Source organism: Medicago sativa, chromosome 3 (genome assembly GCF_051527215.1).
Source record: "Medicago sativa cultivar Bolivia chromosome 3, Bolivia_mono, whole genome shotgun sequence".
NCBI classification, from domain to species: domain Eukaryota; kingdom Viridiplantae; phylum Streptophyta; class Magnoliopsida; order Fabales; family Fabaceae; genus Medicago; species Medicago sativa.
Window position 1 is genome coordinate 9284980 of NC_140751.1, and position 19640 is coordinate 9304619.

The following is a 19640-nucleotide window of genomic DNA, read 5'->3' on the forward strand; positions in this document are numbered from 1 at the left end:
ATCACTTAAAAAGGACAATTTGGTCTCTTTTTTTATTGAAAAAGTTTAGGTGTGTTACGTAGCAAGATTGACATTTGTTTATGAAGCTCACATCCTACGGAGACAGATTTCATCCCTTAGTGTTAATGGCCTAAACTTCAATTTGGTTTTTATTCTAGTTAAGTGTTAGGTAATGTAGCTCAAAAAACCCAAAAACAGTCACACTTAACACTAGACTAGAGTAGTTAGAAAACCCACATCTGGGGGACAAAATTCAACCCTCAATGTTTTTTTTTTTTACCGAAACAAAGTTAACTATTATCATTAATCATCCAATGTTCAATACAAGAAGGATAAGAATCAAAAATACGGTGACTAGCCCAAGAACAGGCCGCCCTAGCTAAACTATGAGCAACCATGTTCGCTTGTCTCCTAACAAACTTCACCTCGAAGTTGGAATGTAAAGATAACTGATAAATAATACTAGAAACAATAGTATAGAATTCCGAATCACCTAGGCACGGAGACGATAGAGCTTGCACTAGAGTAGATGAGTCGGACTCGAAGACAATCCGGTCCCATCTGTTCGCATCAGCAAAGTGAAGAGCCTCGAGTAAGGCTACTGCCTCCCCCTCCAAAACTGTCATATTTGCCCGCTGCCATTTCATTTGAGCCCGAATAAATTGCCCGCGGGAGTCTCTAACACAACACGCAAAAGATGTAATATGGTTACGGTCATGGAACGCGACATCCACATTGCACTTCAACCATGTCTCGCGTGGTTTCTCCCAAATTGAGCTGTTACCTTGCACTCTATTCTGCCCGTGTTGCACAACCGGTTGTGGGGGATGTTTATGAACCTCCTGCCATTGCTGCCATGCATCTAGTGTCGTCCTCCCAATACTTGTTGAAGTATGATGAGCGGCATTCCAAATGACATCATTACGTGCAGGCCAAATTTGCCAAAGAAGTGAAGCCACCCGACCAGCAATGTCTCGGCTTTCGGAACGACATATATCAAAAACAAAATCTGCCAAACTGCTCACAGTTCCAACTCGCGGTTGCAGCACAGTCGAAAGGCCTGCCCAATACCAACTCTCACGCGCCACCATACAACCCACAAAAGCATGCCAATCATCCTCAACATCCGTATCACACCAGGGACATATATCACCTCACATTGTACATGTCGTGATTGTAGTCGGAGACACGTCGGAACACACCCTCTGCAAATCCTCCATAACAAATTACGTGCTTTGTGAGGGGAATTCACATTCCAAATTCTATGCCACTCTCCTTCAACATGGAACCGATCAATATGTAACAACTCCATCATAACAAGTTTATAACGAGTCTTAACAGTATACCTCCCGTTAAGTTCCATCATCCACATTATTTTATCATTCTGAACTTCTACAAAGAGTGGTGTATCGAGAATAGCTTGCACCATATCATCTGGAAACAGAGATTCAAGCTTATCAATATCCCAAACTCGTTCCTCGTCAACTATCAAATCAGACACACACAAACTATGCACACCCTGACTTTGTGGGGATTGAATCCAGCTACCATGACCACCTCGAACCCATGGATCATTCATCACGCTGACCTGCTGCCCATTTCCAATTGTCCACCTACATCCATATAAAATTAACTGACGCGAATTCCAAATGCTCCGCCAAGCAAAGCTCGGGTTATGTCCGAGTGTAGCACCCAAAAACTAGGAACGTGGAAAGTACCTCGATTTAAAAACTCTAGCAACCAGCGATTCAGGTTTAGACAGAAAGCTCCATCCTTGCTTAGCTACCATAGCGAGATTAAAAGCTTTGAAATTTCGAAACCCCATTCCACCAAATTCAATTCAAACATGGACAAACATATAAAGGTGTTTTCGTTACAGGTTTTATTGGCCTCGACCTGTAGTAACGATAGTCGATCCGATGAATTTTAGAAAACAAGTAGATGAATTGGCTTGAGACCTGAGAATTGTGCTCATCCTCAAGGTCTTAGGTTCGATTAACTCCTATGTCAATTTGAGTGGGCTAATTTCATTGAGAGGTTCAATAAGACTACTGATAAATTATGTTTTGGCCAAATCGTTGTGATCGAGGTTCGAACCCCATATCCTTTTTCTAGGTGTATGAGTTTTCTATGACTATCGTCATTCTTTGTATCTAAAAGAATAGTTTCAGCCGATCTAATATTAAATGCAATTTTTTTTTTTTATAAGAACGACAAAATATCAATTTGTTATGGATGAAAGCCCAATAATTTTACATGGACGAAAACATATTTAATCTTAAAAAATAGCTGTTTTATTTTCTATTTTTTTTATCTCTTCTGTTAGTCCCACATGTTCCCGCGTTAGTGCTCTTCGAAATTGACACATAGATTTTTGGATTCCTCCCTGCAATGGCTTCTTCTCATCCGTGTGTATCTCCAACATCACCGGCTCAAACCCCAACAACACCGCTCTCTATTCGTCTCCTTATATCAGCATTCACGGATTCAGATGCAACTCCTTCGATTCAATCACAGCTACAATGAATTGGCAACAATTTCGTATTTCTTTAATCTTCACATGTGTAAACTACTTTCCATTTTCAATCGAAGGTAAAAGTAACAATGAATATGTGAAAAACAACTTATGACATTGATGATAAGCTGTTTTTTGCTTATTTTCATAAGTTCACCTTCATAGCTTATGAAAACAATTTAACTTCATTTTATCTTTTGCTATAGAAATAGCTTATACGTAAGCACTTATTATTATAAGCGTTTGTACTATAAATTACAAATAAGTTGTTTTAAAAGAGATGCTAATTTCAGGGAGAAGGACAAGAAAAATCATATTAAGCAAGGTTCTTTCTGAAGTTGACAAATGGATAGAAAGATTTGACTGTCTAGCCATTGGTCCAGGCCTTGGTAGAGACCCATTTCTTCTAGTATGTTTTCTCTTCATATGCTTCACTTAATCACTGCATCCCAATTTTGTTATACACTTGGAAATACAGTTATTTATGTTTGATTTCATTCAACTAATTAATCTTTCACAATTCATATTATATATGTGGACTGTAGTTGGTTCTAATCACTTTTAGTGTGTTGAGAATATTAGCAAGCTAGTGTTAACAATGGATTCTATAATTACAGTTTTGATTCTCTCGTCTCATATTGAGGGTCGCTTTTGATTGAAAAAGTTCAACAATTTATATATTAATCTTCGAGTATTAACTCGGAGCATGTGGAGTATAACAAATTTGAGAATGATGCACGTAGTATTAATTGAATGATGCGAGTATATACTTGAAACCTGCTAGAACAAGAGGAACAATGATATCCAGGGTAAAACAAAGAGTAGAGTATGCAGTTTAAAACAAGAATTTGTTTTTGTTAACACAGTAATTCTCAGATGCACATAGTATATATAATGATCAGTTGGTTTGTTCAGAATTTGTAATTCTCTTTCACCAAAAATTATTAATCACTTTTCTTAACGGCTTACAATTTTGTACTCTACTAGACAGATATGCATCCATTATGATAGATGGCTCCCAATTATCTCAAGTTATACACCACAAGAGATGTTAAGTGGCCATGGCTTTAGTACAAGTGCAGATGACAATCATGTACCATCATGATTTGAAAGCCCTCCATCTATATCAGGTATGTTGTAACTCATAATGTAAGCCATGTATGATATTAGCAACAACATATGCTTAGGCTTGTTTATGCTCAAGTAACAAGCTTATTAGCTTGATGACTTCAACTTTGACTAGACTAGCTACTATGTTGTTTGATTGATGAGAGGAATATTGTGTCTGAATATTAATTTAGGTAGGTGTTGAGATCATTAACGAAATATTTCATTCTGAAGTGCAAAATCCCATTAGGTATGAAGCTAAATATCAATACTATTTTAGTTTTATATAAGTTAATGCTTTACTTGATCTTTCATAGAAAATTGAAAGCATCCACCCCACAATTAATAGTAAACAACACCACAAATAACAGAAAAAGGAAGCCAAAACCAGATTTTAAATTAATAGAGTACACATTCCTTGATTATGTAGTAGATGAGTTCAATTCAAGGAAACAATTTATTGAGCGATTCAAGCACACCATAGAAGGAATGAAGAGACAAAGTGCGTCTTTTTTCTGAGCTGCTACATGGAGAATTTGTATCTGTTCAAATAGACACAAGGAACTATCAAAATTAAGCATGATATATACGAATAACATAACAAGCAAACCAGTCTTGTGACCTTAATTTTTCAATGCTGAATTAAAATTGACGAAATATGCAGAGGGATGTTGTATTTTTTTTTTTTTTTTTTGAGAGTAGGGATGTTACATAGACACAATCAACTTAAATATTATAATTATGTATAAAAATGTACTAAATATTACTTTTCGTCGGATAGTTCTGCTTGGATTACAGTATAGTTTTACTTGAAATCAATAAAGATGCACACATTCATGTAAAGGGAAGATTGAAGAATGAAATGAAAAACAAAATTGAATTTTTTTTACTTTGGTTAGAGTGGCAATGGTTTTTCAAACATTCGCATGAGAACCATAACATTGTTAGAGGAAAGAGTACCTTTATATTTCAGACATTGAGTTGAGTTGGAATGTGGTGCCACTCATATTCATGAAAACTTGATCCTACTTTATGACGAATTAGTACAAGGGGAATATGATTGATAATCCAATGGCATCCTCCGTCTTTCTCTCGATCAATGCTATCAACTAATTCAACTGGCATATCAGCAAATCCAAGGAATTGAAGGTTTTTCAAGTTTTGAAGGTCTTCGGGTAACACCTTCAATTCAGGAATGTTGTTACATCTAAAGTGTTCAAGACCAAGTAAAGCATCTCTATCTATAGATACAGAACTTAGTCTATTTAACCTGGTGAGGTCCAACTCCTTTAGCATTGGAAACCCTCCTTCTTGAAAATGCAAACTTTCATCAGCAAATGCATCATCCCACAAAATAAGCCTCATCAAATTCGGTAAATTCTTCAAAGAGTCTAGTGGATCATGTTCAAATTTACAAAAGCCAAGCACTAGCTTCACAATATATTCAAGTTTTGGAATCCAGTCGGGAAACTTTGTTAGTCTAGCTTTCAAATTGAGCACTTTAAGATAGGGTGGAGCTGATACAAAATCCAAGTCAAGGATTTCTTCCTCAGTTATAGCAGTAATATTTAGAGATTCAAGGTTGATCATCTCTTGTACTGCAGTACATACTGCATTTCCATATGTTCCCCGCACGCCCCTTATGCCTAACTTCCTTAGTTTACTCAACTTTTTGAGCTCTTGTATAAGATCTACTCCACCGCAACCTGCTTCCAAAAAATAAAGATTTTGCAAAGATTTCAAGCATCCAATACCCTTTTGCATTTGTGCCCCTGTTGTAAAGTTCAACATAGAACAATGCTCTTCATATTTGTTATAATAAACTGAAAGAAGCCTTAGCTTTGTGAGCTTGTTTATCTCCATTGGTAACTCAACCACTTGAGTTTGCCTTAGATCCAATGTTTCTAAGTTCGGTAGGTTACCAATAGATCTAGGAAGAACCATAACTTTCGTATGACTTAGGTTCAAGTACTTTAGATTGAGAAGATTTCCCAAGTTCTCAGGAACATAATTCAACAAAGAATGCTCAAAGTCAAGAACTTTTACAAACTTGAACTTGACAGATAAACTATCAATGAAATATTTAGACATTTCTCTATTGTCAAAAACAAAGATAGAACGAATTCCTGAGTTACTATTGTTTCTCAACACATTATTTGAGAAAGTTGCTATAGAAAAGCGTCTGGTAATTCCAACTGTGACTTGTTCTTGATCCTCATACATTATATGGCAAAAACTTTCATCTTTCATTTTTCTAAGGATTATATGATGCAACAAATCATGGACTCGACAACTTTTGACTTTCCCATCATAGCCAACACTAGAAACTTGAACCAAACTTGTATATATCAGCTCTTTCAAGTACTCTTCAGCAACTTCCTCCAAAGTTTTTCCCTCATCACACATAACAAATCCTTCGGCTATCCACTGCCTAGTAAGTCTCTTACAATTGATGGTGTAGTGCTCCGGATAGATACCAAAATACAACATGCATAGTTTTAAATGACAAGGAAGATCATCATAACTCCGAGATAAAATCATTGTTAGACGAGTGAAATGCACATTGCCATCTAGTTCCATTAGATTTTGACTCACCTTTTTCCACTCAGACTTGAGCTTAGCTTTTGTTGACAAAAGACGACCAATGATCACGATTGCAAGTGGTAGCCCTCCACATTTTTGGACAATGTCCTTGGACATTTTCTCAAGATGTTCTGGACACTCCCCTCTAAATGTCTTGTTGCAAAACAGTTCCCATGCTTTGTTTGGAGGCAAAGGCTGTAGCTTGTAAACATGACCAGGAAAAGATTCCCGAAAATATTCTGCTGCATGCATCATTCTAGTGGTCACAATGATTCTACTTCCTTTGTTATTACTTACCAAGGCATATTCGATCCCTTCAGCAAATTCTTCTTTCCGAACATCATCAAACCACATCAAGTACCTCTTTGATTCAAGGTATTCCCTCACATGAGTAGTCAATGTAATATCATGCATCTCCTTCAGACCCTTTGGAATAGGCTCATTGCTATGCTCATAAAACTTCGTTATCATATCAATCAACAACTCCTTCGTAGTGTTGGATTGAGAAGCTAAGATGTGAAAGCGACAATCAAAGTGGTTTTTCACCTCATGTTTATCAAAAACATACTTAGCAAGAGTCGTTTTACCGAGTCCTCCCATGCCAACAACAGAAACCAACATGCGCTCACTGGTTCCCTCCACCAAGAATCTAACCAATTCATCTCTTGGGGATTCAAACCCCACAACATCTTCATTGAAATAAGAAGCAATTTCAGGGTCACCAAATCTGGCCTGTTTGGTCCCTCTTTCAAATTGAAAATCAAAATCTGTACTTCTTCTTTTGATTCCTGCAACTGATAATTTGATGTCACGAATCTCAGAAGCAACATGATAAAGTGACTTTAGGGTTGGGATCATGTGAAAAATATTTTGGAGTAAAGCTATGAGTCCAGAATGGTTGACCCTTTGTGCCACATTCATGTTATAGTAATCAATCACATCTTCTATGCGAAAAGATTCTTCTCTCAGCTGTTTGGTCCAAGCTTTTACTTCTTTATTGGCTCGTTCTCCTTCTTCAGCAGCCTTTTTGTCTGCATCCTTGAGCAACGCTTGGATGCTCTCAAGTTCATTTTTGATCTCTTTGAAGTCTCTCCCAAACCCTGTCAACAATCTTCCTTCTTCTACTACAAATGGGAAGGATTGCTGCAAAACAAATGACACTGCAGTTTCTGCCATTTCATTTTATCAATACCAGAAACTTCAAGTGCCATGTTTTGATTCTTTGAAAGATTGACTAATGATTAGATGAGTCTACAAGAAACATTTATTTTTTTATTTTTGTATTTTGTTTGGTGGAAAATTTCATAGCAGAAACATTTTTTTTGTTAATATACTATCATTAGTTTGATCAAGACACAATTAACTTCTTGTATTATCTATCATTAGTTTATTCAAAAAATTAATATGAACACCCGTGTGAAGCAAGGGCTAAAAACCTTAACGGATATTGTATCATTTACATATTATCAGTTTATTCTAACAATATCAAATATTTTAGAAATTATATTTATTATATGCAAACTCTGATGTTTGTGTACTTGCTGTGAGTACAATAGTCCAGACCCTGCCAACGATGTACCAAGCCAGAGGTCTTAGTTGTAGTAGTGGTTTGTGAACGTGACGATCATAGCTTGACCTTGGCCCCTTCTTTATACCAGCTCTTAACCTGGCTCAACCTCAGACGTGGGATGCCAAATATATGTATATTTAAAATGCAAATATATTCTGTATACATTAAATTATTTATTTAAACAATTTTTTATCATTTATATAATTGGGTTTGATATAGTAGTTAAACCCTAATATTAATAAAAGATAAATGGAATGCTAACAATATAAAAAAATAGAAATTATGTATTGGAAATTGTGTCAATATATTTTTCAAAAAATTAAAAATTAATTTTTTTTAATAGATATTTTTTATTTGAGGAATCCTTAACATGTGTTACTCTTCTAAAGTGAACAACTCACTTTAGAGTGCAAAGTAGACAATATCAACCATTTATTAAGGACAATTTTCTATTTTTTTCTTATACAAAATTAATTTAATTTCTTAATACACGTGAAATGACCAAAATGACTTATAGTTCGAGATAGAGCTAGTAGAAACGAATACAAATAGTAAAATCAATCAAAGAAGTGAATATTGCAAAGAGCCAAAGACCAAGAAAAATGATTATTGTTTCTCATTCACAGCTGTATTTACATGAATGAATGAATGAATGAATTAAATAATGGAGAATGTAATAATAAGACACAGACAGTATTGAATGTAGTAATATAGTTGTCCACCAAACAAAATAAACAAAGAGTTTTCTGTTTAGAGTCTTTTGTCAAAGTCTTTCACAGTAGAGGAAGGCACCTCGAAGTTGCCAAAAATTGCTTGCAAGATTTAAAATCTCTCTTTTTTTTTAAAAAAAAATTTTCTTGTGTCATTTGTTTTGCAGGAACTCTGATGAAAACATATATCATACAAAATTGAAAATAGTTGTCTTTATCCTCACACAATAGAAAAATAATTTCTTGTAGACTAAACAAGGTACTTGAACTTGTTTGGATTGCCAAAAATTACTTGCAAGAGTTAACCTAATTGATGAAAACATTGAAATGAAATGACAGATGCTGTAGTGTCATTTGTTTTGGAGGAACTCTCTAAATTTGTAAAAGAAGAAGGAAATTCACTGACAGGGATTGAGAGAGATTTCAAAGACATCAAATATGAACTTGAGAGCATTCAAGTTTCACTCAAGGATGCAGACACAAAGGCTGCTGATGAAGGAGGAGGAGGAGCCAACGAAGGAATCAAAACTTGGGTGAAGCAGCTAAGAGAAGCATCTTTTCGCATAGAAGATGTGATTGACGAGTATGAGTATAGCAAGTATGTGGCAGAAAATAACAATCATTCTGGATTTATAGCCTCACTCCAAATGATTCCTAACATGATCAAAACCATGAATTCGCGCCACCAGATCGCTTCTGAAATAAAAGACATCAAGTTATCACTTGGTGAAATCAAAGAAAGAAGTCAATGGTATGCAGTTAAGTCCGAAAGTGGATTAGAAAGTTATAGAGGGATTAAAGCTCCTAGAATTGATGATCCTCGAATGGCTCCTTATTTCATTCACGAGACTCAAGTTGTCGGGTTTGAGTCCCCAAAAGATGAATTGGTTGGATGCTTGGTGGGGGGGACCAGTGAGCTCATGTTGGTTTCTGTTGTTGGCATGGGAGGAATCGGAAAAACTACTCTTGCTAGTCATGTTTTTCGAAACCAAGCTGTGAAAAACCACTTTGATTGTCGCTATTTCATCACAGTTTCTCAATCCTACACTCAAAGGGAGATGTTGATTGATATGGTAAAGAAGTTTTGCATGGACAACAATGAGCCTATTCCAAAGTCTCTATGGATGATGGATAACAACACACTGATTACTCATGTGAGGCAACATCTTCAATCAAAGAGGTACTTGCTTTTGTTTGATGATGTTTGGAAAGAAAGTTTTTCTGATGAGATTGAAGATGCCTTAATTAGTAATAACAATGGAAGTAGAATCATTGTGACTAGTAGAATGATGCATGTAGCTGAATATTTTAAGAAATCTTTTCATGTGCATGTTCACCAGCTTCAACCTTTGTCTCAAAACAAAGCACGTGAACTGTTCTGTAACAAGGCATTTAGATCCGAGCCTTTAGGGCAGTGTCCAACTGAACTTGAGGATATGTCCAATGAAATAGTTCAAAAATGTGGAGGGTTGCCGATGGCAATTGTGGCCACCGCAGGTCTTTTGTCAACAAAAGCTAAAACCGTGTTTGAATGGAGAAAGGCGAGTCAATATCTAAGAATGGAGTTAGAGCGCAATGTGCATTTGACAAGTCTAATAAAGATTTTATCTCTTAGTTACGATGATTTGCCTAGCCATTTGAAATCATGCATGCTGTATTTTGGTATATATCCCGAGGACTACATCATCACTAGGAAGAGACTTACTCGGCAATGGATGGCTGAAGGGTTTGTTAGGTGTGAAGAGAGAAGAAATCCGGAGGACGTTGCTGATGAGTACTTGACAGAGTTGATACAAAGAAGTTTGATTCAAGTTTCCAAAGTTGGTTTTGATGGGAAAATCAAAAGTTGTCAAGTCCATAATTTGTTGCGTGAAGTGATCCTTAGAAAAATGCAAGATTTAAGCTTTTGCCATTTAATGCATGAAGGTGATGAACAAGTCACAGTTGGAATAACTAGGCGTTTTTCTATAGCATCTATCTCCAAAAATGTGTTGAGAAGCACAAGCAACTCAGGAATTCATGCTATTTTTGTTTTCGACAAAGGTGAATTGCCTAAAGATTTCATGGATGGATTGTCTGCAAAGTTCAAGCTTTTGAAAGTGCTAGATTTTGAAAACTCCACGTTGAATTTTGTTCCTGATAACTTGGGGAATCTTTTCCTTCTGAAGTACTTGAACTTGAGCCGCACAAAAGTCACAGTTCTTCCTAGATCAATTGGTAATCTAGTCAACTTAGAAAGCTTGGATCTAAGGCATACCAAAGTTGATGAGTTACCAAGGGAGATAAAAAAACTCACAAAGTTAAGGCTTCTTCCAGTTTATTATAGAAAATATGATGAGCATTATTCTATGTTGAACTTTACGACTGGGGTGCAAATACAAGAAGGTATTGGATGTTTGAAATCTTTGCAACAGCTTTACTTTTTGGAAGCAGATCATGGTGGAATAGACCTTATCCAAGAGCTCAAAATGTTGAGACAGTTAAGGAAGTTAGGCATAAGACGCGTGCGCCGAGAATATGTAAATGAGTTACGTGCTACAATACAAAAGATGAACCATCTTGAATCTCTATATATTACTGCTATAGATGAGGAAGTAGTTCTTGACTTGGATTTTGTATCAGCTCCACCTAATCTTAAAGTACTCAACTTGGAAGGTAGACTAACAAAATTGCCTAATTGGATTCCAAAACTCCAATATCTTGTGAAGCTAAGGCTTAGCTTATCTAACTTTGAACATGATCCACTAGACACTTTGAAGAATTTGCCAAATTTGTTGAGGCTGAATTTGTGGGATGATGCATTTTCTGGTGAAAGATTGCATTTTCAAGAAGGAGGATTTCCTAAGCTGAAGGAGTTGGATCTCACTAGATTAAATAGACTAAGTTTTGTATCTATAGACAGAGAAGCTTTACTTTGTCTTGAACACTTCAGATTTAACAACAACCCTCAATTGAAGGTGTTGCCCAAAGACCTCCAAAACCTGAAAAACCTTCAATTCCTAGGATTTGCTGATATGCCAGATACATTAGTTGATAGCATTAATCCAGAGAAAGGTGGACCATTCCATTGGATTATCAATCATATTCCACTTGTGCGAATTCGTCAAACAGTAGGATCAAAATTTAATGACTATAAGTTGTACTCCATTCCTACTCAATCTAAAGTCTGAAATATCAAGGTGCTCTTTCCTCTTAAAATGCAATGCTTCTCTTGTGAATGTTTGAAATTACATTGCCACTCTTACTAGTGTACATTTTGTCAATTGTGTTTTTCATGTAATGCTTCAAACTTACCTTTACATGAATGTTTGCATCTTTCTTGATTTCAAGTAAAACTATGTTGTAATGCACGCTCAACTATCCTAAAAAAGTAATCTTATAATATATATTTTTTGTAACTATGTTGTAATGCATGCTCAACTATCCGAAAGGAAATGTACCAAAAAAAACTATCCGAAAGGAAGTTTGGTAAAGGTGTAACAATAATTTCATCATGCATGTTTATTGATGTCTGATACTTGCTAACTTCAGTAAGCTCTTTCATAAATCATGTGTAACAAGACTATTTATTCAGAATTGAAAAATTAAGTTCACAAGGCCAATTGGCTTGTTATGTTATTTGTATCATGCTCAATTTTGATAGTTTCTTATGTCCATGTGAACAGATTCAAATTCTCCTTGTTGAAGCTCACAAGAAGATGCTCTTTGTCTCTCTTCATTCCTTCTATGGTGTGCTTGAATCGCTCAATAAATTATTTCCTTGAACTCAATCATCTGCTATATAATCAAGGAATATGTACTCTATTAATTGACAAAGGGTGCTTGAATCGCTCTATGGTTTTCTTTTTCTGTTTTTGTCATTTGCTTTGTTGTTTATTATAGTTGTGGTGTGAATACTTTTCTACATAGAGTAGAATGCATGTTTCTGTGGATATTTCAGATTTCTATGAAAGATAGATGCGATTATGTTGCTATTATTTATTGGATATGTTACATCGATGAAATCTATCGGTTGTAAACAATTGTTGTATATATAATCATTAATTAGAAAAAATCAGGACTAATAGATTTTCATAAAACACTGGTAAATTAAGTTAGAATGTCTTTATATCTGAAAAAGAAAAGCTCTTAATAGGCTGGCTTCTATATGATCTAATTGGCGATGAGTTTGATTCCTCTCAAGTAATTTCTCGAGTTTAAGACTTTACGCTTCATGAATAGAAAAATTAGGTGGTAAAATGTTTTGCGCCCTTAAATTGGTAGTCCACTGAATCCGGCTCGGACTAAATTGCTATTTCTGAATATTGAGAGTCTAGACGGTCGATGAAATAGAAAATGTACTTAAATTACACTAGACAGTGTTCTACTCAAACTGATATTCGTCAATCAAACAACATGATAGCTAGTTTTTGTGAAATGTCACCATTTCAGTATTCTTCTTCAGTATAACAAATATTAGGAACCTGTTTTTTTCTTTACCAATATTGTGAAAGAACTAGTATAATTAAGATATATTTACCTGGATAAAGTTTCATCATCTTTGTTTATATGTTGGTAAAAATTGGAGTCATCAATCTGATGTGTTACTTGTGTATATAAAGAAACCTAATCTCTCTATATTATACGTTGTTGCTAATAACATGGCTTACAGTACATCTATGCTTCCCTCAACAACAAAAAAAGTACATATACGCTTTAAAATTCCTCTTGTTTTAGTTGATTTCAAGTTCATGCTCCCTCCATCTCATAGTCATCCGTCTGCAAAAGAAAAATGTCACAAAATAAGTGTCGTTTGATGTTTTTAATGTATTACTCCCTCCGTTTCAAAATGAGTGTCGTTTTAGGTGTTTACACACATATTAAGAAATGCAATGATTAAAAGAAAGAGAATGTTTATTTTACCAAATTATCCTTATTAACTATTGGTTAGTTTTAAAAGTAATACTTTGGAAGTAGTGTGAAGAGTATTAATTGGAGGGTACAATTGAAAAGAAAAAGTTATTATTGCATTGGAAACTGAAAGTGACATTCATTTTGAAACAATTTTTTTTGGCTAAAGCGACACTCATTTTGAAACGGAGGGAGTATTAATTATTTTTATTCTAATTTTACCCCCAAATTAATATAATGTGTATCGTTCTCAAATTGATTACACTCTATAAGTGTGACCAATTTTTAGATTATATAACCCAAAAATGACCGGTACCCAAAAGCAAAAAAAAAGGGCAAATCAAACACCAAATATTTGAAGAAATGTGAGCTAACCTTTTGGTTTGGTGGTGGAAAATGTCTTAAATGCGATGTATTGAGCAACTTGATTTCAAGATCGATACAATGTAGCGAAAATGGAGAAATGAGGGAAGGAGCATGAGGTTTCCTTATATATTGGTATGTTTTAGATTATATAATCCAAACTGTATTTTTAAGTTTAAGTTTATCTAGGGGTAAATTTGGAGAAAACAAACAGAGGGCGGTGTGCAAGAGATTTGGAGGGTGGAGGAAAAAGAGATTCTCTCAAACAATCAAGAAATTAATAAACATGGCCTTGTGGGCCAACGTTTCTTGTAACAACTAAAGTATGAGATTTTTACTTCATAACCACATCCCACTTACACACCCCCAGAATAAACCTACACCTCACCTCAATCTCATTATATTTCAAAATATCCTTAATTTTAACGTAGTAAAAGCATATTTTTTCTTCAAAAGACTAAAAGGACCCAAAAAAAAAATGTTAAAATTTCCAGATGTTCGTGTCTTTCTGGATAGAGAATAAGAATCTATTTTTCCGCTTTTGTTTTAAATCACTCATTGGAGGGTGCCGAGAATATTTTACCTATTGTCTTCAAAATTGGTGGTACCTGTACACTTTTCTTTATACTTTTTTTGAAGTTATGAGTTAAAGCATATCTGATATAGATGGAGGACTTTCAAATCATGGTGGTACATTATTGTCATCTGCAGTTGTTCTAAATTAATGGCCAATTAACATCTTTTTGTGGTGTGTATATTACACTTTCCCTTTTGGAACAATGGCCAACTATATAGCATAGTGGTTCAGTGTGAAACTTTGATGCATAAATGTAATTTGAGCCATGCTATTAGCAACATCTAGAATAGTGCCTAGGTTTATATTTATTTTTGGTCATTTAGTCTAGTCGCTAGAAATTCACCTTTTATAGCTGAATAAGTGATGAGTTCGGGGTTCGAATCCGTCCCCTGTATATATAATGCAATGTGTCCCTACCAATTGAGCTAAATTCTCGAGGATTTGCCTAGGTTTGTATACACACAACAAACATATTAGGTTGATGACTCCAACTTTATCAAGTAAATGTCTCTTCAAATTACAACATTTCTTTTCGAGGATATATTGGTAAAGAAAAGGGTAACTATATTTGTTTATCCATCAAAGAGACATTGAAATGGAGACAGTTGACTTTTTTATTGATGTAAATCAAGTATCTTACTAAGAGTTTTAACGATGCTGCATGCCCAAAGCTGGATTCGAACCTAAGACCTTGGTTAAGTTAGAAGAGACCCGTACTATATTATCTAAGTGCTCTTGGATGAGACAGTTGACTTAGATTAGCTACCATGTTGTTTGATTGATGAGAGGAATATTGAGGCTGAACAGAAACTTAGGTAGGTGTTGCTAGATAAGAAGAAACTAGCTACCCTTTTGTAAATGTTATACCATATGAAGTGCAAAATCCTATTAGGTATGAAGTTAAATATTATATCAGTACTATTTTAAGTTTGTAAAATTTAATGTTTTACTTAATAATTCATAGCAAATTCAAATATCCATAGAAATGTCCATTATAATGTTTGTAGAAAACACCTACACCACAAATAACAGAAAACAGAAAAAGGAAGTCAAAACCAAATTTTAAATTAATAGAGTACACATTCCTTGATTATGTAGTAGATGAGTTCAATTCAAGGAAACAATTTGTTGAGCGATTCAAGCACACCATAGAAGGAATGAAGAGACACAGAGCATCTTTTTTCTGAACTTCTACATGGAGAATTTGTATCTGTTCAATTAGACACAGGGAACCATCAAATTATGCATGATATAATCAACATAACAAGATAGACTAATTTTCTTAGGATATTTGTGCATGCATTACAACATAGTTTTACTTGAAATCAAGAAAGATGCAAACATTCATGTTAAGGGAAGACTGATATGAAAAACACAAGAAAGAGTACCTTGATATTTTAGACATTGGATAGAGTAGGAATAGGGTACAACTCATAGTCATGAAATCTTGATCCGACTTTCTGACGAATGAGTACAAGAGGAATATGCTTGATTATTGAATGGCACTGTCCACCTTTCTTAGGATCAATGCTTTCAACTAATTCAGGTGGCATATCAGCAAATCCGAGGAATTGAAGATTTTCCAAGTGTTTAAGGTCTTGTGGAACCACCTTCAACTGAGGATTGTTGTTAAATCTGAAATGATCAAGAGCAAGTAAAGCACCCTTCTCTATAGTGATTGAACTTAGTTTACTCAATCTAGTGAGATCAAGTTCCTTCAGCTTAAGAAACCCTCCAACTTGAAAATGCAAACTATCACCAGAAAATGCATCATCCCACAGATTCAACCTCAATAAATTTGGCAAGTTCTTCAAAGAGTCTAGTGGATCATGTTCGAAGTTAGATAAGCCAAGCCTTAACTTCACAAGATATTGGAGTTTTGGAATCCAATTAGGCAACTTTGCTAGTCTACCTTTCAAGTTAAGGACTTTAAGATTAGGTGGAGTTGATATAAAATCCAAGTCAAGAATTTCATCCTCAGCTATAGCAGTAATATTCAGAGATTCAAGATGGTTCATCTGTTGTATTGTATCACATAATGCATTACTATATTCACTCCGCACACGCCTTATGCCTAACTTCCTTAACTGTTTCAACTTTTTGAGCTCTTCGATAAGGTCTATTCCACCATGATCTGCTTCCAAAAAGTAAAGCTTTTGTAAAGATATCAAACACCCGATACCTTTTTGCATTTGCACACCATCTGTAAAGTTCAGCATGGAATAATGTCCTTCATATTTTCTATAATAAACCGGAAGAAGTCTTAGCTTTGTGAGCTTCTTCATCTCTTTTGGTAATTCACGCACTTGAGTTTGCCTTAAATCCAAGGTTTCTAAATTCAGTAGCTTACCAATGGATCTAGGAATAACCTTAACTTTCGTATGACTCAGGTTCAAGTACGTTAAGTGGAAAAGGTTCCCCAAGTTATCAGGAACATAACTCAACTGAGATTTCTCAAAATCAAGTACTTTCAAAAGCTTGAACTTTGAAATTAATCCATCCATGAAATGTTCATCCAGTTCTCCTTTGTCGAAAACAAATACAGCGCGAATTCCTGAGTTACCAGTACTGGTCAACACATTGTTTGCATTAGCTGCTATAGAGAAGCGCCTAACTGTTCCGTCTATGGTTTGTTCATGACCTTCATGCATCAAATGGCAAAAGCTTGAATCTTTCACTTTTCTGATGATCACTTCGCGCATCAAATCATGAACTTGACAACTTTTCACTTTTCCATCAAAACCATCTTTGGAAACTTGAACCAAACTTCTATTTATCAACTTTGTCATGTACTCTTCTGCAACTTCCTCCAATGGTCTTGTGTGCTCCTTCTTGACAAACCCTTCAGCCATCCATTGTCGAGTAAGTCTTTTGCGTCTGATGACGTAGTCGTCGGGATATATACCAAAATATAGCATACATGATTTCAAATGGTAAGGCAAATCATCATAACTAAGGGATAATATCCTCATTAGACCAGTTAGATGTGTATTATTCTCTAACTCCGTTCTCAGATATTTTCTCACCTTTTCCCACTCAAAAATGGTTTTAGATTTTGTTGATAAAAGACCACCAATAGCCACAATTGCCAATGGTAGTCCTCGACATTTTTGAACAATTTCCTCGGACATTTTCTCAAGATCTTTCGGACACAGATTTTCAGGCTCAGATCTAAATGCCTTTTTACAGAACAGTTCCCAAGCTTTCTCTGAAGACAAAGTCTTTAGCTTGTGAATATGAACATGAAAAGATTTCCTAAAATATTCAGCTACTTCAATTGTTCTAGTGGTGACAATGATTCTACTACCTTTCTTGTTATTAGACAAAGCATTTACAATCTCATCACAAAAAATTTCTTTCCAAACATCATCAAAAAACACTAAGTACCTTTTTGATTCAAGATATTCTCTCACTTGAGCAATCAATGTAATGCCATCCATCTCCTGCAGACCCTTTGGTGTAGGCTCATTGCTGTCCTTGCAAAACTTCTTTACCATATCAATCAACAACTCTTTCATATTATAAGATTGAGAAACTGTGATAAAACATCGACAATCGAAGTGCTTTTTCACAAGCTTGTTATCAAAAACATGCTTAGAAAGAGTTGTTTTTCCTAGTCCTCCCATACCAACCACAGAAACCAACATCAGCTCATTGGTTCCCCCCACCAAACAACTAACCAATTCATCTCTTGGTGACTCAAATCCCACAACTTGGTTCTCTTCAATGAAATGCGAAGCCATTCGAAGATCACCAAAACTTTCATTTCCAGTAGTCCCTCTAGAGCTTCCTTGTCCATTGTCAACCATAAACTTATACCTCACACTTCTTTCTTTGATTTCAACAACCGAAGACTTGATGTTTTTCATATCAGAAGCAATCTTATGCCTTTGGTTCATGGTTTTCACAACTTGAGCTACCTTTTTCATTGGAGCTATGCATCCAGAATAATTCTCCCTTTGTATCAAATACATGCTATAACAATCAATCACATCTTCTATACGAAAAGACGCTTCTCTTAGCTGCTTCACCCAAGTTTTAACTCCTTCAGCAGATCCTCCTTCTCCTTCATCAGCAGCCCTTGTATCTGCATCCTTGAGAAAAGCTTTGATGCTCTCAAGTTCATCTTTGATCTCTTCAAAGTCTCCATGTACACCTATCAGCAGAGTTGCTTCTTTTTCTGCAAGACTGTAGAGTTTCTCTAAAACAAATGATACTGTTGTTTCTGCCATTTCAATTCTTTGTTACTTTTAGACAGATTTAGCTTTTGCAAGCAAATCAAGCTTTGTTTTTGTGCTTTGCTTTTTCTGTATCATAAGCATAGGGTTGAGTGTACAAGAAACAATTTTTTATTCTTGTGTTGACTGTTGAGACAAAATTATTTTCAACTTGGTGTGCAACACGCAGTTACATATTGCTTTCAGAACAAGTCGGTGCCTAAGACAATTATATACTTTATACGTCCTCACGGATACTCTTTGGGTTAGGCGTGCTCTGGTGTTAAACACATGGTGTATTCAACAACAACACGATACCGACATATATTAACGGTGTTGGCGTGTCAGTGTTCATGTTGTGTCTGATGTCTGTGTCTGTATCTATACCCGTGTTTTATAGTTTATAACTAATTATGTTTTCGACGTCTTTTTGACAATTTTTTTATTATTAATTTTCAAAAGTGCAAGATAATTATTATTTCAAGAGTCTATTTTCTTCTTCTTTTTTAAATAAAAAACTAACCCAAACCTTATGAAAGTAGAAAATAGAAAACGATTTCACAAATAAACAAAATTACAATTATACATACCTGCTTCATCTTCTTTGGAAACATTTTTTTATACATCAACGTTCTCAAAATTCTCTTTTACATGAATACGTGTTCAACTCTTACTTCTCATCTTTGAAGATACTTCCTCAAAAAAAAATCTATAAAAAATCTTTTTAGTATTAAGTAAGGTATATTTAAAGAATAGTTCTATGCACTTCTTTTTTCGAGAAAATATCAAGTAATTTATTGCCTCTTTCTCAAATTATAAGATTATTTAAAAAAAAAATTGTCTTCAAATATAAGATCACATGTAAAAATTTCTAGATGTATTTATTATTCTTTTTTCAATTATACCTTTTATTAATACTAATAATTGTCCATTTTTTGTACAAAAAAAATACTAACAATTGTCTTGAAATATTATAACATTTAACGCATTTATATATAAATGAAAATTTAATAAGTTATACATTTTTCAAACAAATTTATTACTTTAATAACTTTCTTTAATATTTGGGGTTATTTTTGTGAAAAAAATTTATATTAAAAAGCGGAGG

General features: G+C 34.8%; 3 protein-coding genes across 4 annotated transcripts; 1 reads left to right on the forward strand and 2 right to left on the reverse strand.

Annotated features, from left to right (window-relative positions):
* Window positions 1-3999: 3999 nt before the first annotated feature.
* LOC146935507 (disease resistance protein RPM1-like) lies at window positions 4000-7458 on the reverse strand. Its single transcript, XM_085750692.1, has 2 exons — window positions 4583-7458; window positions 4000-4164 (listed from the first exon to the last, which is right to left on the reverse strand). Exon 1 carries the CDS (start codon window positions 7379-7381, stop codon window positions 4592-4594), a length of 2790 nt encoding a protein of 929 aa, XP_085606818.1. The 5' UTR covers window positions 7382-7458; the 3' UTR covers window positions 4000-4164; window positions 4583-4591.
* On the reverse strand, window positions 4000-18693 carry LOC146935506 (disease resistance protein RPM1-like). Of its 2 annotated transcripts, none has more exons than XM_085750689.1 (2): window positions 15704-18693; window positions 4000-4164 (listed from the first exon to the last, which is right to left on the reverse strand). In XM_085750689.1, exon 1 carries the CDS (start codon window positions 18545-18547, stop codon window positions 15713-15715), a length of 2835 nt encoding a protein of 944 aa, XP_085606815.1. In that variant the 5' UTR covers window positions 18548-18693; the 3' UTR covers window positions 4000-4164; window positions 15704-15712. The 2 variants fall into 2 exon arrangements, with proteins under 2 accessions (XP_085606815.1, XP_085606814.1); XM_085750688.1 differs by lacking the exon at window positions 4000-4164 and adding an exon at window positions 15244-15525.
* Window positions 8702-12564, forward strand: LOC146935508 (disease resistance protein RPM1-like). Its single transcript, XM_085750687.1, has 2 exons — window positions 8702-11664; window positions 12151-12564. Exon 1 carries the CDS (start codon window positions 8818-8820, stop codon window positions 11653-11655), a length of 2838 nt encoding a protein of 945 aa, XP_085606813.1. The 5' UTR covers window positions 8702-8817; the 3' UTR covers window positions 11656-11664; window positions 12151-12564.
* Window positions 18694-19640: the final 947 nt, after the last annotated feature.